General features: G+C 39.0%; 1 protein-coding gene across 1 annotated transcript in view; it reads right to left on the bottom strand.

Moving 5' to 3' along the window:
* Positions 1-16,908, bottom strand: part of DNAH8 (dynein axonemal heavy chain 8) — a 323,349-nt gene that overhangs the window by 97,532 nt on the left and 208,909 nt on the right. Inside the window, exons 72-79 of the mRNA XM_032647945.1 lie at positions 15,636-15,763; positions 14,662-14,833; positions 13,021-13,176; positions 9,002-9,157; positions 7,351-7,533; positions 2,977-3,082; positions 839-1,091; positions 549-739 (exon numbers count right to left, since the gene is read on the bottom strand). Of these exons, the coding sequence (XP_032503836.1) occupies positions 549-739; positions 839-1,091; positions 2,977-3,082; positions 7,351-7,533; positions 9,002-9,157; positions 13,021-13,176; positions 14,662-14,833; positions 15,636-15,763 (1,345 nt within the window). The remainder of the gene's footprint in view (positions 1-548; positions 740-838; positions 1,092-2,976; positions 3,083-7,350; positions 7,534-9,001; positions 9,158-13,020; positions 13,177-14,661; positions 14,834-15,635; positions 15,764-16,908) is intronic.

Below are 16,908 nucleotides of genomic sequence, written 5' to 3'. Positions count from 1 at the left end.
TGTATCGCAAACACCAGTATGGCAGGTTTGCATAGTATATGCTCAATAAATACTTGTTTAACTGAATTGAATGAAAATACCACTCTTTTGTCTCCTTAATTATACTTTTAACATGGAGATAAGCAATGAGCCGGGCTCTCTTCAAATATAAAATACAAGTGTGCTTTTTGTTACAGTCTTAAACGTCATTATAACCCCTTGCTTAAGGAATTGGTCTCTTGCAGTAGTAGAAAGATCATCACCTGAATCACTATTCTCCCCTTTGGCATTTGGGTCTCCTATTCATAAGCAACAATGCTCAAACTTAATTTAATTACATAACTAAAAACTGCAGAGTTAACACAGACCTGAAATCAATCATCTTGAGTAACCAGAATGAAATGAATGGAAATCGGAGGGGGAGGTGGGGGAAGAGGTATACATAAAGAACTTCACTTCCATTAGAACTTAATTCCTCCGGGTATTACAAGAATGGGTCTACAGGACATCAAAGAGCATACCTAAAGCAATCTCCTTTACATAGCACATCCATATCCCAGACCCTTCACCTTTAATGAGAGCCTGAAACTCTCTGTGCTGCACTGTTCCTCTCTGAAGATCGATTTTTAAGGTCATGAGGAGTACAAAGAGGAACTTGTGATTCTCGTACAAGCCTCTGACAGAATATGTAAAAACTTCATATGTCAGATACTCAATAATATTTGTAATTCTCTTTTGAGGCAGTGGAGACTTCTCAGACCTGCAATATGTTTTAAAAATCAAAGAGGTAAAAATCCATTTCTAAGAGAGTAGGTAGGAATACACACAAAATTTGGGGGGCAAGGTAGTGAGGCCCCACCTGGCCATGGACTGGTCAAATAACTTCAAGAACTGGGCCAGCGAGGTCTGGTACATGATGTTGACCATGCTCATCTCTGTGATGAGAAAGTAGAGGATGCTGCCTCGGGTGGCCACGGGCCGGAACTCCTCCTGGGCCGTGTTAATCTTGATCTCTGTTTCCGCGGCCACGTGTAGTTTTTCACTTACTTCAGCTGCTGTCTGCTTGGTGGTGTGGAGGACACCGATGAGAGATTCGTCATCTACCAAGGAACCTAAAAACCAAACAGGAAAGCTGTGGAACACAAGACGGGAAAGCCGCGAAACGAGATGCATCGCTTCTGAAATCACCGCATTAATTTTCAACTTGACTTCTTCAAAGCCCACAGGATGGGCAGAATCTTAAGACATGAGAGGCTTCCAGTCTAACCAGGCATCCGATGCCTGAATCCGTTCTAAACATTCCTGCCTAGGGTTTGTCCCCCACTCTGCCTGAAAATCTGCAAAAGGCAATTCTCAAGGCAGCCCACAAATCTGGTCTTCAAATGTCTGAAGAAAATTCACATCTCCCTCCAGTCCCAGTGGTTTCAGCTGTTCCTATGACATGGCTTTCACCTCCATTATCATCTTGATGGTTCCCCTCACAGTATCACAGCCTTTTCCTTCCCACTTGTCTCGCAGTGTGAGTTACACACCAGCTTACAGGTGAATCGTACTTTCTCTACTCCTGCTTTAGTTCAACAGTCCTTGACATTGAGAGCTCTGGTCCTTCTATGTCTCTAACGAGTTAGGAGATAGTGGAAGTGTCTAACCAAGAAGAAAAATCCTCATTTTATCTTTAGTTTTACTCTTCATTATTGTTTTTAACAGACATAACATGTCTATGACGATAAACACAGAAATAAAAATATCTCAATTTTAAGGGCTTCCCTGGTGGACAGTGGTTGAGAGTCCGCCTGCCGATGCAGGGGACACGGGTTCGTGCCCCGGTCCGGGAAGATCCCACATGCCGTGGAGCGGCTGGGCCTGTGAGCCATGGCCACTGAGACTGCGTGTCCGGAGCCTGTGCTCCGCAACGGGAGAGGCCACAACAGTGAGAGGCCCACGTACCGCAAAAAAAAAAAAAAAAAAATCTCAATTTTAAGACACAAAAAGGTGCTCTGGAGGTGCTGAGATAACGGTCATGATATCTGCAGAGAGCGGTGCTCTGGCCTACCTAGAAGCAGGTGGGTGTTTCTGGAAGGTGCTGAGTTAGTTGCTCTGATGGGCACGCTAGGTCTGCTAGGGAAGTCCAAATTGTGACTAACCTCACACTCTTGGTTGGATCCTCAGTCAGTCCTTCTTGGTAATATTTACAATGCCCAGAGGCATCAAATGGCTGGGAGATGTCATGGACCAAGAGACAGACAACTCGTCAGCACAAGCAGTGCAATGAAGGCAGATAAAAGGCCTTTTCCATGAGGTCACCTTAAAGTGCTGGAGACTGCTGTGAGAGTAACACTTAATGTACTTCTGGGAGGTTAAGTTTTTTTGTTTTTAAATCCAAGGGTTAAAGTGCTTTTGGGAAGTATTCATCATTAGATTGCTAATGAATGGTAGAATTTAGGTTGCTGTAATTTGCCTACTACAGAACAATATATCCCAGGGGGTGGTACGCTGATCTGACTGCCCAGAGGAGAACCTATCCCTGACTTCTAAGTGGGAGGTCAAGTCCAGAGTGACTGAGCCTGGGCTGCTCAAGTGTCTCTGACAACATTACACACATCATAACCCACTGTGGCAATTGCATTTCAACACCAAATGAAAGAGTCAATCTAAAAAACACAAAATAGATTGAGCACATTAGTCTCCTTTCGGCAAGCAAATTAGCCTATTGTGAGTTACCTAGCTGTACTGGGAGCCCTTATTTTTCTCGGGAGAGAGCAATTATATCAAGAAAACTGTGTTATTATCAAATGCTCAGATGCTGGTTGCTAATTCAGATATCAGATTCTCTGCAGTCCCTCTGTAACGTCTAGGTGGAAATTGCCTCGCTTGTTTTTGCGTGGATAACTCAACTGTTTCCTAACATCTGTAACCATGAGAGCATTGGAAAGAGGGTACAAGAAATCCTTATTTATTCACAATCCATTACGTGATTATTTCTTAATAACACAATACCTTTTGTAGCACTTAATTTGTAGAGAAGGTTATCTTCAAGTTCTTTCATCTTCCGCTTATTAAAAGTCACATCCTCCAAAAGTTTAACCCTCTCAGACTCTAACTCCTGTTATTAAAAAAAAATATCAGAACTGTAATTACCAGTTATTATGGCAAATGCAACCTACTAGTGTTTATTATTCATTTTTAAAAGTTTAAACCAAAGTGCCATTCAAATGACACTATCTTTAGTCAAATCTATCTATTTGTATTTTTGTTTCTCTGGACAGTTTTTTAAAGATTATTCCCGCTAGCATTAAGTTTCCACAGCACTTACACTGGCATGCATGAGATAAACCTGCTAAAATAATTTTGCTCAGCTCTCTTCCCAGCTTTAAGTTTTTTTAAATTAAGAGTGTCCCATTCTCTTGGCCCTGTTCCCACATACCGCCTCAGTCAGAAATGCTAACTTCATTTGCAGTCAGAAGGGCTAGAAACAAAGAAGCATTAATACCAAGTAACCAAGAGGCTACTCAAGCCAAATGGAGCTCCTGAGCTGGGACCTGACTATAGGAACACCAGATACCTGCTTTGACATAGCCAACTGCCAATACAAATCCATTTTCCATTTTTTTGCGTCTTCTACCAGAGGGGCTAAATTGGATGTCTGGAAGGTATACGCTTTCCTACATAAATAATATAGTCTTAAAATCATACTTTGAAAACAATTTCAAACTTTCAGAAAAGTTACAAGACTGGTACAATGAACTCTCACATACCCTTCACCTAGATTCCTCAAATAACATTTTGCTTTATCACTATTTCTATATAATACTTTTTATCATTACTGTTATTATTACTGCTGAACTGTTTGCATGTGTCATGATACTTTATCTGTAAAAACTTTAACACATCTCCTAGGCAACAGGACATTCTCTTATACAACCATAGTGCAATTTTCAAACTCAGAATATTTAACATGGATATAATACTCTTGCTAAATATAGAGTGAATTAAATTGTCTCAAAAGCATTCTCTATAGCATTTTTAAAATATTACTTTTTTTTTTTTTTTTTTTCGGTAGGCGGGCCTCTCTCTGTTGTCGCCTCTCCCGCTGCGGAGCACAGGCTCCAGACGCACAGGCTCAGCGGCCATGGCTCACGGGCCAAGCCGCTCCGCGGCAAGTGGGATCCTCCCGGACCCGGGCACGAACCCACGTTCCCTGCATTGGCAGGCGGACTCCCAACCACTGCGCCACCAGGGAAGCCCAAAATATTACTTTTTTAAAAAAATTTTATTTATTTATTTTTGGCTGCATTGGGTCTTCATTGCTGCACGCAGGCTTTCTCTAGTTGCGGCGAGCGGAGGCTTCACTCTTCGTTGCGGTGCGCAGGCCTCTCATTGTGGTGTCTTCTCTTTTTGCAGAGCACAGGCTATAGGCGCATGGGCTTCAGTAGTTGTTGCACGTGGGCTCAGTAGTTGTTGCTCGCGGGCTCTAAAGCACAGGCGCAATAGTTGTGGCACACGGACTTAGTTGCTCCGCGGCATGTGGGATCTTCCTGGACCAGGGCTCGAACCCGTGTCCCCTGAACTGGCAGGTGGATTCTCAACCACTGTGCCACTAGGGAAGCCCTGTAGCATTCTTTTTTGATCTTGTACAGAATCACACACTGTACTTAGAATTGCATTAAAAATGTGTTTTTAAACTACTTATTTGAGAAAGTTTCTTGAAAAACTGCTACGGAAATACCACCACTTTCAGAAAGTCTTCCTAAACCAGTTTGTCAGTTAAAACCCACAGCACGGCATTCCTCTGTACATCTACTATGGCTTGCATCACAAACTATGTGTTGGCTATATCTCTCCAACTAGATTCTGTGCATCTAGAGGGCAGGAACTTGTCCTATTAATTTTTAAAAATTGAAGTATAGTTGATTTACAATGTTGTGTTAATTACTGCTGTACAGCAAAGTGATTCAGTTATATATATATATATATATATATATATATATATTCTTTTTTTATATTCTTTTCCATTATGGTTTATCATAGGGTATTGACTATAGTTCTCTGTGCTCTACAGTAGGACCTTGGTGTTTATCCCCTATTCATTTTTGTATTCTTGACAGCACTTATCTTGATGCTTTGCAGAGAAGCGACTCAACCTAATAAATATTTGTTAAATTGAAGTGTACTGAATTTAGTTCAACAACTTTATTTTACATCTGGGGAAACTGAGGACCCAAAAATATTAACTCCAAATAACATGGCAATATAATACACACAGCTAGTTACTAGCAGGGATGAGCCTAATATCCTTGTCCCCCAACTCCAAGACTAGTATACTGCCATTGTACTAGTGGCTTATGGTATTTGATGGGGTGATGATGAAGATCATGGATGTATTTGCAGAGAATAGCTAATGAATTGTCTTCATTAAAGCAGTCATCCCAACAGAGGCAGTATAGAAATATGTGGACAAAATGAAATCATGTTGGCGTCCTTTTCAGTGTGATATGGAAAAACAAGCATCATGGTACAAGGGACAACTTGTGAGTTTTACAGCATGAACTGTAGAGCTTATCTACGAGGCTTGGCAGGGTGGAAAGTCTACGTGCTCTTATGGGTTAAGACCTTATTCTCCTTGGTCTCCATTTGTTCATCTGTAAAATGGGGGTGTAAGAGCAGGATTGTTAGGAGGGTTAAACATCACAGTCAGGATGTCCTCCTGCAGATTAAGTGTGCACTTTGTTTTTTCCAGCAAGGCTGGTGTTAGCATCCTAGCGCATCTCTTGAAGAGGAAGCTAAGGCCTAGAAGAGTGGGCATGGGGCGCTCTGGGGACATGAAGTGTACTTTAGATGGTGGTGTGGGCTGCCTTACAGAAGTTAGTGTAGCCTGCATGGGGGATCTGGACCAATGAGGCACCATCTCAGAACAGACCAACAGCACCAGGTAGACCAAGAAGGAAGGACTAATTTTCAACAGTTGACACCATGTGGCCCTAAGAGGTGATCAAGGCAGTGAACTGAGGGGTCCTTGCTCTCTGCCAGACTGTGAAAGCGAGATGATTCCCTTTCTAGATTGCATAAGCCCTGGGCAGTTTCTTGGAAACTAAGATCAAACAGCTCATGAGGGGGAACTTCCCCGGTGGTCCAGTGGGTAAGACTCCATGCTCCCACTGCAGGGGGCCCAGGTTCGATCCCTGGTCAGGGAACTAGATCCCGCATGCATGCCACAACTAAGAAGTCTGCATGCCGCAACTAAAGATCCCGTGTGCCACAACAAAGATCCTGCGTGCCTGCAACTAAGACCTGGTGCAGCCAAGATAAATAAATAAATACATAAATATTAAAAGAAAGAAACCCAGCTAGTGAGAGTGGAAGCTGGAACTGGGCTCCTTTTACTCCACCAGACTGGCCGCCTTTCAAGGGCCTGCCCCAAGTTAGCCATTTCTTATTAACCAGGTAGGATTTTACTTCTCTTTTTACTGAGCCCTCTATTTCTTTGGTGTCAGTATCATTTCTCTTTTCCTTTTTGAATCTTCCTCTGTATTTGTAGCCATCTGTTCATATCACTTCCTTTCCTCCTTTCCTTAAGTCTTCTTCTGCCATTCTTTCTCTCACCTTCCCATTTTATGCATCTCTGGTCTTATTATTTCTAACCTTGCCTTTTCCTTGAAACCTTAATACTAATGTTAATTACATTTTAGCAAATATAAACTTTCTCAGATTTTATGGAAATATATTTTACACACTGCAAATATATAAAATTATATTTTATACATAACATTTAATGTTTTCTGATCTTTATCTTAAAACTTAGTTTAATCTATCAGTCTCTTAAAATCTTCCAGCCTTAACTTTTTCTTTGTTTTATCAGAGCCCTCAATTATACTTAATTTCTCTGCTTCAGTGCAAGTTTCATTTAATTAAGATAAAAGTATGGCTCTCTAGATCGTTAGATTATTAGATTGTGGTGTTATCAATTACAATCAAGTTTGCAGTGTAGTAGCTGAAACTACTATAGTGGTAACAATACTCATTCAGAGCAAGTTCTTCTTTTCCAGGATCATTATTTTATTGAATTTTCCAGGTGTATCCAAGACTATTCATCCACAGGGCGGTAGATATGAAAGTCAACATACCCAAAGCTTTAAAGTCAGAAGTAGAATGAGTGGTGTGTGTGTGCACGTGTGCTTTTGGTGTTGGAGGAGAGGTGAGTTACATGATTTCTCAACAGGACTTGAGACTACAAAACAAATATTTATGCTAACAAAGGTAACTATGATTTGCTCAATTTTTTATTTTCCATATACTCAACAATTTCCCAATACATTTAAAACGTTTATTATAATTTATTATAAGTAGAAGTTGTTTACCTTGTGAAATTATTACCTGTTTCTCTGTTAGAATTACCCTCCTTAGTAACTGGTTCTCAAGTCCTTTCATGGTAACAGTAAAATCAATGACTGACGTTTTAGCATTGATCTCAGGGGTAAAGGCAGGGTTTGGTAACTTTGTTGTAATATAAAGTTTAAATGTATCCATGATATCACATTCCTTATCTCCGACCTTCACCTACATCAATTCAAATATTAAATTACAAACAGCTTAAAGGACAAGACAAGAAATTTGGGTTCAGTTTAGGAGAGAGTTTATCAAAAGTCAGTGCAGTGAAACGAATGAATTACAAAAATCAGTTGTAAAATTTTAATCAGTGATCTTAAATAATAAAGCCTATTCCATTAGAATAATTTAGACTTGTGGTCCTGCCTGAAAATGTTTTTAGCCATGACACCAAGCAAATTAAATGAAAAATTTATCCAAAACAAATGTTGAATAAAGGAAAACTCAGACATGCCTCATATTTGATTGTTTTTTCCCACCTGAGGAAATTGTTTCCTGCTATGGAAATTTGTTGTGTTTATAAGAAGTGAAAAAAAAAAAAAGAAGTGTTATTTCTTTTTGCATTTCCCAGTCATATCTGAAGCATATTTGACAAGAGAAAGGGTTAATGAAATTTTCAGAGGAAAAAAATGCCAACTTTTTTTCCCCAGAAAGATAACAACTTATCTTAAACACCACAATTTTCAGTGTATTGAAAACAACTGGGTTTGCTACCTAAAACTCAGGTGGAAATTATAACATTTTTAAATGACTTAAATTTTTAATTAATTTTAATCCTTCCTGTGATTGAAAACCACATTGCTAAGGCACTAATTCTCAGGCATCATGACCTTCACATTGCAGATAAGAATCTGGGTCTTTTCAAAGGCCTTCAGGAATGGACATACTACAACCTCTTTTGGCATATTAAATATGGCATATAAAAGAATTCACATTATGAAGAAAATTTTTCTGAATAAATCTGTCTTTGTTTATTGAGAAAATTGGCATTCTTATTCACTGATATTCATGAAATTAACTTGTCCAAAGCAAAAAATCTCAGTCAGAAATGCTGTCATTCAATAAAACCACAGAAGCCTAAAAGTAAAGAATGAAACCAATTAAAAAAGAGACACTTGCATTGAAAACAATGCATGTTATCACCAATGGTCGGGAACTGTATTCCACTGCTTCCAGCAAAGTCTGAGTTTGGATTGAAAGTTAATAAAGAGAGAAATAAAATCAATGTCCATAGACTTAACTAAAAATGCCATTTTATCCAGTGAGGAAACACAGGCTTTATTGTATAGATGTATACATGGCTCGAAAACCAACTTTCTCAGAGCTGCTAAAATGTACATATTTTGTGTGTAACACTAATATACTATTATTATTATAACAAGATGCCTTTCCTTAATATGTTAGTTTTGGATAAGTGGCTATTGTTACCAAGATATTGTTGTCCCCCTGTATTTTTTATATACTAGTTTTTAAAAAAGAAACACTGAATATGAGTTTGGAAATAATTTTTTCCAGCATGTCAAATAGTACCACCTGAAGGAAATTGTCTTCACTGCTATGCTCAAAAAGATAAGTAGATGTCACCATTGTTCTTTTCTTCTTTTCCTTTTCTTTTTTTTTTCCTTTTTTCGAAGCTCACCTTGAAAGTGGTGCCTGATTTAATGAAATTCTTTTCTAATACATTATCCAGGGCTGGATCCAGCTCTTCACGAATGTCCTCAATGAGAAGGGGTCGGCCCAAGGAAAGACTGTCCTCCAAATGCGTGCGGAAATACTTATGGTTCAGAGCGGTTACCTACAAATAAAGAGTTCATTGCTATATAAATGTTACAAAGAATGTGCCTGTTCCTGAGTGGAAACCAGAGATATGTTGGATAAGTGACTAAGAATTCTAAGGACTGTATAGGAAGACTTACTTATAAAAATGAAAGTAACAAACAAAAATTAATTTTCAAAACTTGGTGGCTCATGACTTTGTGGAAGCCCTGGGTGTGTAATGGGGGGTCTCTCAGATCAAAAGAGGAGAATCAAGTGGCATTCCTTAGATGGAAGGTCAGAGCTCTGCTCCGGCAGACGGAAGAGAAGTGATCAAGGATTAATCCTTTAAACTTACATAGCTACAATCATTCATATAAAGCAAACTAACTTGCATTTTTGTGATATTCACTTATCTTCTCAGGACACCTATGAGATGAATAAATGATTTAAAAATAAGCATGGAAATGTCAAAAATGATACACTGAGTCAAACTAAGGGTCCATCCATGTATTCTGTCTCTAAGAGTGACATAAAATAAGAATATGATACTTTGCATAAAATCAACCTAAAAGACTTATACATTCACTTTTTATATTTTTACATTAAAAAAATTAGAATTCCGAATGCCTGGTGGGGCCCCCCAATTTTAGATCAATGTTTGTTATTAGTTAAAATAGACACACTGGGCTGGTTGATCTTTGCATTAGCCAATTGGCTTTGAACTCTTTATTTCTCCAGTGATCCCCTCCCCCTGCCTAAGTGTGAGGATTCCCAAAGGTTCAGTCCTCAACTCTCTATCTTCTTATACGCTATCCTCTGAATTCAACTATTGCCTTTATGCTACCGTGAGTGCCGATCCCAAGACGCAAGGAAGATCCACTGGGACAGCAGGTGATTAGGAGAGTGAAATTAAAAAATATTATCTCCCACTTGCAACGAAAAACGGTGTGGAATTGAAAAATTAAATAAGTCTATCTTTGTCCTGTTTTTGTTAAAAAGGAAATAACTAAAACAAAATATCCTGCACACGAAGGAATTTTTTCCCCCAGATGGATAGCTTTACTTATATAAATGATGTGCTGTGAAAACCTTACTATGAGTTGATAAGGTAGATGAATCTAAACAAAGAGCTTCAACTAGCTTACTTAAACAAGATGAAACAAGGTCCCGGGAAGACGAAACGTAATTGTCCTACTCTATTCCCCAAGACGCAAACTCTATTTTTGTGATGTCTTTCCCAAGTGTGATGGTTAATTTTATGTGACAACTTGACTGGGCTAAGGGATGCCCAGATAGCTGGCAAACATCTTTTCAAGGTGTGTTTGTGAGGTTGTTTCTGGAAGAGATTAGCATTTGAGTCGGTAGACTAAGAAAAGAAGATGGGCCCCATCCATGTAGGCGGGCATCATCCAACCCATTAAGGGCCTGAAGAGAACAAAAAGGTGGAGGAAGGGCCAATTTGCTCTCTGCTTACGCTGGGACATCCATCTTCTCCTGCCCTTGGGACCTCAGACTCAGACTGAGTCTTACACCATCGACTCCCATGGTTCTCAGGCCTTCTAGGGTTTGGACTGGAACGACACCACTGGCTTTCCTGGGGCTCTAGCTTGTAGATAGCAGATCTAGGACTTCTCAGACTCCATAATCCCATAAGCCAATCCCTCATAATAAGACTCTTTCTATATATCTATACCTAGATATCCTTTCAGTTCTGTTTCTCTGGAAAACCCTGACTAATACACCAAGTAAAAAAATAATATTCAAATTGTCAATTTATTAAAGATTACCTTCAACCACCTTCAATATCTTTTGTAAACTTGAAATACTATCTTAGAGTCATAATTTCAGGTTTAATTCACTTGATTTTTCTCATGGAGGAATGCTTGTGGTAGCCACCACAAGAGACTGTATCTCCTGCACGGATACTCTGGCATTCAGGCTTTACAAAGTAGTCAGTGAATTCTTTATAGGGGAATTAAGTGAATACATTCTCTTTCCAGAGGTCAGAGCTGTAGGTGCTGGAGATGGCATTGAAGATGGCCTTGATGCAGCCCTGGACATATAAAATACGTTTTGTTTTTCATTTATAAAGTGTTTCATTTTTCATTTTGCCTTCCTTCCCAAGCACAGAAATAATAGTTTTGTTTCATTTTATTTTCTTTTATTTGTGTTTGTGTATGTGCTTATCCACATATTCAGAAAAATAATGTTTTCTGAGTAAAAAGGATGCAGTTCAATTTGCTAACATCCTAGCAGTTGATGGTTTTTAAAATAAGGAAGTGTCTCTGGCATACTTCTGTTACTTCCTCAAGAAGCTTCTTGGGACAGGGTTGCCTCAGGAAGGACATGACTGAAGGCTATCAATGAGTTTAATGCCGAAATGGAGAGATAAAGACACAATCAGGAAAAATAAGAATAAGATGAGCAGGGAGATCAACAGCCAAGGGAGACAGGAGGAGTGAGGAAGGGAACAAGGGACAAGTTATAGCTGAGCTGGATCCAGGGAGCTGGGTTCAGGAGCAGGAACGCCACTCATGCACTTCTGTGTCTACAGCTCCTCAGGAACTGCGTTCTCATCGACTCCCTTTCCCTTAACTCTTCCCTTCCACTTATGCTCACTTCCCAGGACTTTTCTGGGTTTTCTAAGTAAACACAGACTGGAGTCTTAATGAGGTGGGAGTATCTTGAGGTGATCCAGAGTGCTAGACAGTGTTCACGTGCCTGCAAAGCCCTGATCTCAGAAGGAAATCTTTCAATGTTTCACCATTAAATATGGTGTTTCTTGTAGGCTTTTTGTAAATACTCTTTATCTGATTAAGGAAGATCTCTCCTAATCTTAGTTTGCTGGAAGTTTTATCATGAATTGCTGTTAAGTTTTTAAGTTTTACCAACTGCTTCTTCTGCATTTATCAAGATGACCACACGATTTTTCTGGGTTTGTTTGTTTTCCTGTAATGATGACACACCTTGATTAATTCATTTAATTCAATAAATATCAGAATTACTACCCTATATAAAGAGCTGCACAGAAAATATAAAGATGGTGTAAAACCATAAGCCTTGCTAACAAAAAATTTATGGTACATTAGAGATAAAAGACAAACGTCCAAAGAACAATAATTTAAGGCAGGCTCCTAGTCCATAACAGAAATACAAGATGTGTGAGGAGTCAGGACAGGCTATATTAAGCTGGGGACTCAGGCAAGTTTGGGTAAAAGTAGCATTGGATGTGGACTTTGAATAATGTTTAAGATTTTTATCTGGGATGTAAGCAAAGTGGGCAGTTGGGTGGAGAAGACATTCTGGTTAGCAGACATAGTACAAGCAAAACTATGCATCCAGAAGGCTTGGAACTGGGAACAGTGTCGAGGAAACAACGAATAGTCCATATTGTAATACTGAATTGAAACATCAATGTAACAAGATCTCCCAAGGAGCCAGGAATGTTGGAGTCCTGCCTTTGTTTACCTCTACCTTAGGATTAACACCTTGGTAGAATCCAACTCCCATACTGGACTCTAGCGTGCTATGTGGTACTACCAAGTGGCTAAGCTAGGTTGGAGCAAATGGCCTTAAACTGAGGAATCACAAGTCTTATTTTTGTCATTTTCTTATAAGCCCAAACTCAAGGCCCAGAATAAAGGCCACATCCAACACTGGCAATAGCAAATTGAGCCAGAAAAATGGACAGAGAGAGAAGGAGAGTGAGATCAAGAGAGAGCACAAAAGAGAAAATAATCAGAGCATTTGTCCCAAAACACTGTTACAAAACTCAAGGGTGTAAAGTAGCAAACAATTACCATCATAGAGATGACAACTTTATGACTGACAGATTCAACTGAAATTGTGGGAAAACGCATGATTTCAAGATTACTTTCCCATGCACCAAATGGTACATACCTGCAAGTCATTTTCTTTTTCCTTTGATTTAATCCAAGTTTTGCCTTGAGTTTGTGGGTCTATGAGGAGTGGGTATCTGGTGGCCTTTGTCACAATGATGCCGTTCTGAATGGAGAGGTCATCTCCTGGTAATCCCTGCAGCCCCCACTCACCAATCTGAATAACAGGAAATGGATGTGGCCATTCAGAGGAACACAGGAAGGCTTTTGTTAGTGATTAACAGTGCCACGATATAAAAGAATTTAAAATTTGGACATATTTTTCCCATTGAGACTATGGAACAAGTACCTAGAAAAAAAACCAAACTCGTAAATGTGAACCAAACAACATCAAATTTAAAGAAACAGATTTATCATCTAATAAATCCTTTCTCTAGTAACCCAAGACTAGGTTTAGTCCTTTATATTGTGTTTTCATACTTATGAGGAAATATTGTAAATTGATTGCATATTAAACCTGATTTGGGGATTCTGAAGCATGGTTGCTGAACATTCAGAGAACAGCAGGGACTTGAAATATGGTGAGAGTGGGCGGGTGGTGGGATCCAGATGGGCTGGAGGTGGCGGAGGTAATGAATATTCTGAGACCTCAGAGTAGGTAAGCCCTAAGGGTTAAGTCTCTGAAACTTCCCCTTCCTGCCCTCTGGTTCTGCTTACATGGGGGAAGGGACATTGCATAGCTGGAGGCAGAGACATTAGGGGAGATGAAATATTATATTGGTAGGAACTCATTAATGATGTTTTTCTTAATATTTCCTTTCAAAATCAAGAGGGAACTGTCAGTCTGGCTCCACGTGGTCAACAAAATCATCCAAGATCCAAAGAGCCAACCGGCCTCCACCTTCGTTAAATTATCCCAGCTCCACCAAAGGCCACAATCGACAAAGAATATCCTGGCCCACTTCACCTCACCTGTGCCCAGTGCGTCTCCAATACATTACTCTTCCCTGTAAGGACCAGTTGAACACTGTTTGAATTGAAAAAGATTATTTTTTGACTTTTAAATAGCGGTAACTTGAAATTAATAGTTTGGCTTTCCTAGGGAAACTTCAACTGGGGAACATATTTACAAATCAAAAAGCAGCTCATGAATACAGATTGCCCGGAAAGCATTTCATACCACAGGAGCTCTGTAAGGTATACTAAAAATTGACAGTGGCGTCAAATTCCCAGCAAGGAAGGTTAGTACAGCAGTGCATGCATTTACCCAGTGATGTCAGATCATGCTATTATATTATACTGGTGGACATTATAAAAAGATGGTTAATGATGAAAAGAAAGTTAATACCAGTACTTACGTCCAGCTAACACCTACATTTTCCTAGAATGTTTGTAAGAAAATGTGATTTAATAGGACTGGTGTAAATAATGAAGGGTTATTAGAAGAGCTCAGTATTAGCAAGCCTGTCACTCACAAATGATCTTTTCACTCATAGCAGTGCAACCGGTATTAATTTGAAAGCAAGATTTCTTAAAATGCAAAGGAACTTTGGTATCACAAAGAAAAAAAAGTTTATAACACTTTAGCATTTTCAAAACAATCTTTTCAATTAAATGCAAAAAGAACAAATTAGGTGTACCTTAATTTCTTAGTGAGTAGGAAATGAAATTCAAATAATGCTGTAAAGAAAGTAACACTTACTGTTGGAGGATCCACCAACATTGAAATAAGATTCAGATTTTCAGTGAAAGGAATCTTCCGTGCTTTCAACTCTGCCTCCCATTGATCTTTAAGCAAATAGTTCCTAAATATCTGATTGAAAGGACCAAGATAGGAAAGGAATCCAGTGCACAGCAGAATATCACCTACAAGTCTGTTAAGAAAAAACAAAGTGAATCACTAACACATTTTAAGTTCTCCCAGTAAGGAGTTTGAAAGGCCACCAGGCAGTTTTGTTACTAGATGAAGTCCTTCTTTGCTCCCAGCTTAACACTTGGCATCCAGACATGGAGAGACCATGCAAAAAGGAGCCTAAAGGCTCAAAATGGGGTAGGGGTGGCCTCATTTGGAGTAAGTCGGGGAGCAAGAAAGATGGCTCCTTTCTGAAGCCTACAGGTCCTGAAGCTTGACTTCCAGATGAGGAAAGCATCCTTTTCCCATCCCATGCCCTAGTCTTGTTCAGACTGAATCTTGATTTAACCACTACTTCTTCTTCATCCTCTTTTTTTTTTTGCCATTCTCCTAAGCCCCTCTCATTCCCTCTCTTTCGGTTTTCAGAAGACACCAGCCCAAGATACCTTTCCATTTAGAACAAACTGTTGATCCACACTTTCAAAATCCTTGAGGTGAACAGTATAGAACTGGAACCAGTAACTAGATTGTTCTGGCAAATCCAGACAATATTAGAAGCATTCTCACACTGAAAGCCCACACTGTTGAACCAAAATTGAGGTTAAAAATGTTTCACCAAGTTTTCTTCCTTCTCCATTTTACTGAGAGTGTGGAACTCAAGCTCTAAGCACTTTCTTAGATGATGGGATTCTGAGATGGGGATATGGAAACAGAGAAAAGCACTTCAAGGAATGAGACTTTATGTTCCCCCATGCCACAAAGAGGTGGCCTTTGGGGTGATGACTAAGAAGGAAAGCAATTATATCAAAGACCAAATTTTATACCTATTAATCTGAGCTTTGAACTCTTTGCTTTGCTGAGTCCATCGGACTTTTTCTCCACTCAATCCATCGATGAGGGCGGAAGCTGCCTGCATCTTTTTCCGGCACATGTCAGCATCATTAAGCAAATCCTGCATTCATAAATGGAGAATGTCTCAAAGAGCTGCTTAAATTGCTTGATCAAACATCCATTATATTCACACATAAAAATACATGGAGGAATTTCTTACTTTGCAAAATAAATATAATCTAAAAATATAGTGTCAGTAAAATTTTACATATTAAATTCTTGTAAATCATTCATAATATAGTTATTTTACCTTACGAAATTTCAAGAAGAGCCATTTTGTAAGAGAGAATCCAAATCACATAACTTAAATAGCATTTCTATTAAATATTCTCAAAACAGTAAATATACCTTTTTCTTGGATTTAATAATAATTTTGAGTTCTTTGCAGTTTACAAAGGATTTTTTTTCCCCAGAAAAATCCTACACGACAGTAGTATGCTGAAGCCAGCTTGTATCAGCTCAAAAGAGTCAGTTGTTACACTTTTCAGAAAATTTGTGAGCTGGTGTTAAACACAGCCATTATTAAAATTTAAATTACAGTATTAAATTAAATTACATAGCTCACAACTAAATTACATAAATTTATGTTAAAGGTAATAAATAATCAAAATTCATCAATTCCTAGTTATTTACTACATTTTCATATTATCTATACTCTTGAGGTTAAGTTCATTGCATCTGCATGGTGGAAATAGTATATAATGGCATGCTGCACCTTTTCCCATACATGCGTCGTCTTGTCACATTGACGGCTTAAAATGGACAGTGGCAGGGGGTACCTAGACCACAGAAATCAGCAAACACTGCAAATCAAGGCCTTCTTCTCCCCCTAGCCTCCACCCTGACAAGCTGATTGTTGAACGTTTACCAGACCACCACTGCTTACAACCTATACCATAAGGTTGTAGCTTTATCTGTATTTAACAGATAAAGTTCGTCAATCACCCCCAACTGCACAATTCATAAGTGACTGAACTGGATATCAAACCTAGTTTTCTGACTCCAAAGTCAAGACTCTTAGGTATGACATCACAGCTTCTTCTTATAGAAAATAATTACTAAAAACAGAAAAAAAGAATGTGGAGTGTTGAAGATCCAAAATAAGCAGACATAGCCAGTGAGCAAGGGCGTTCAGGTAAATATTTTTTCAGTGTAAACATTTGCTGGATTTCTAAACACAACACATACTTGTGTAACATTTCAGTA

Source organism: Phocoena sinus, chromosome 11 (genome assembly GCF_008692025.1).
Source record: "Phocoena sinus isolate mPhoSin1 chromosome 11, mPhoSin1.pri, whole genome shotgun sequence".
Taxonomy (NCBI): Eukaryota; Metazoa; Chordata; class Mammalia; order Artiodactyla; family Phocoenidae; genus Phocoena; species Phocoena sinus.
Note: the sequence above shows the minus strand (reverse complement) of the source record. Positions and strands in the feature narration are given on the sequence as shown.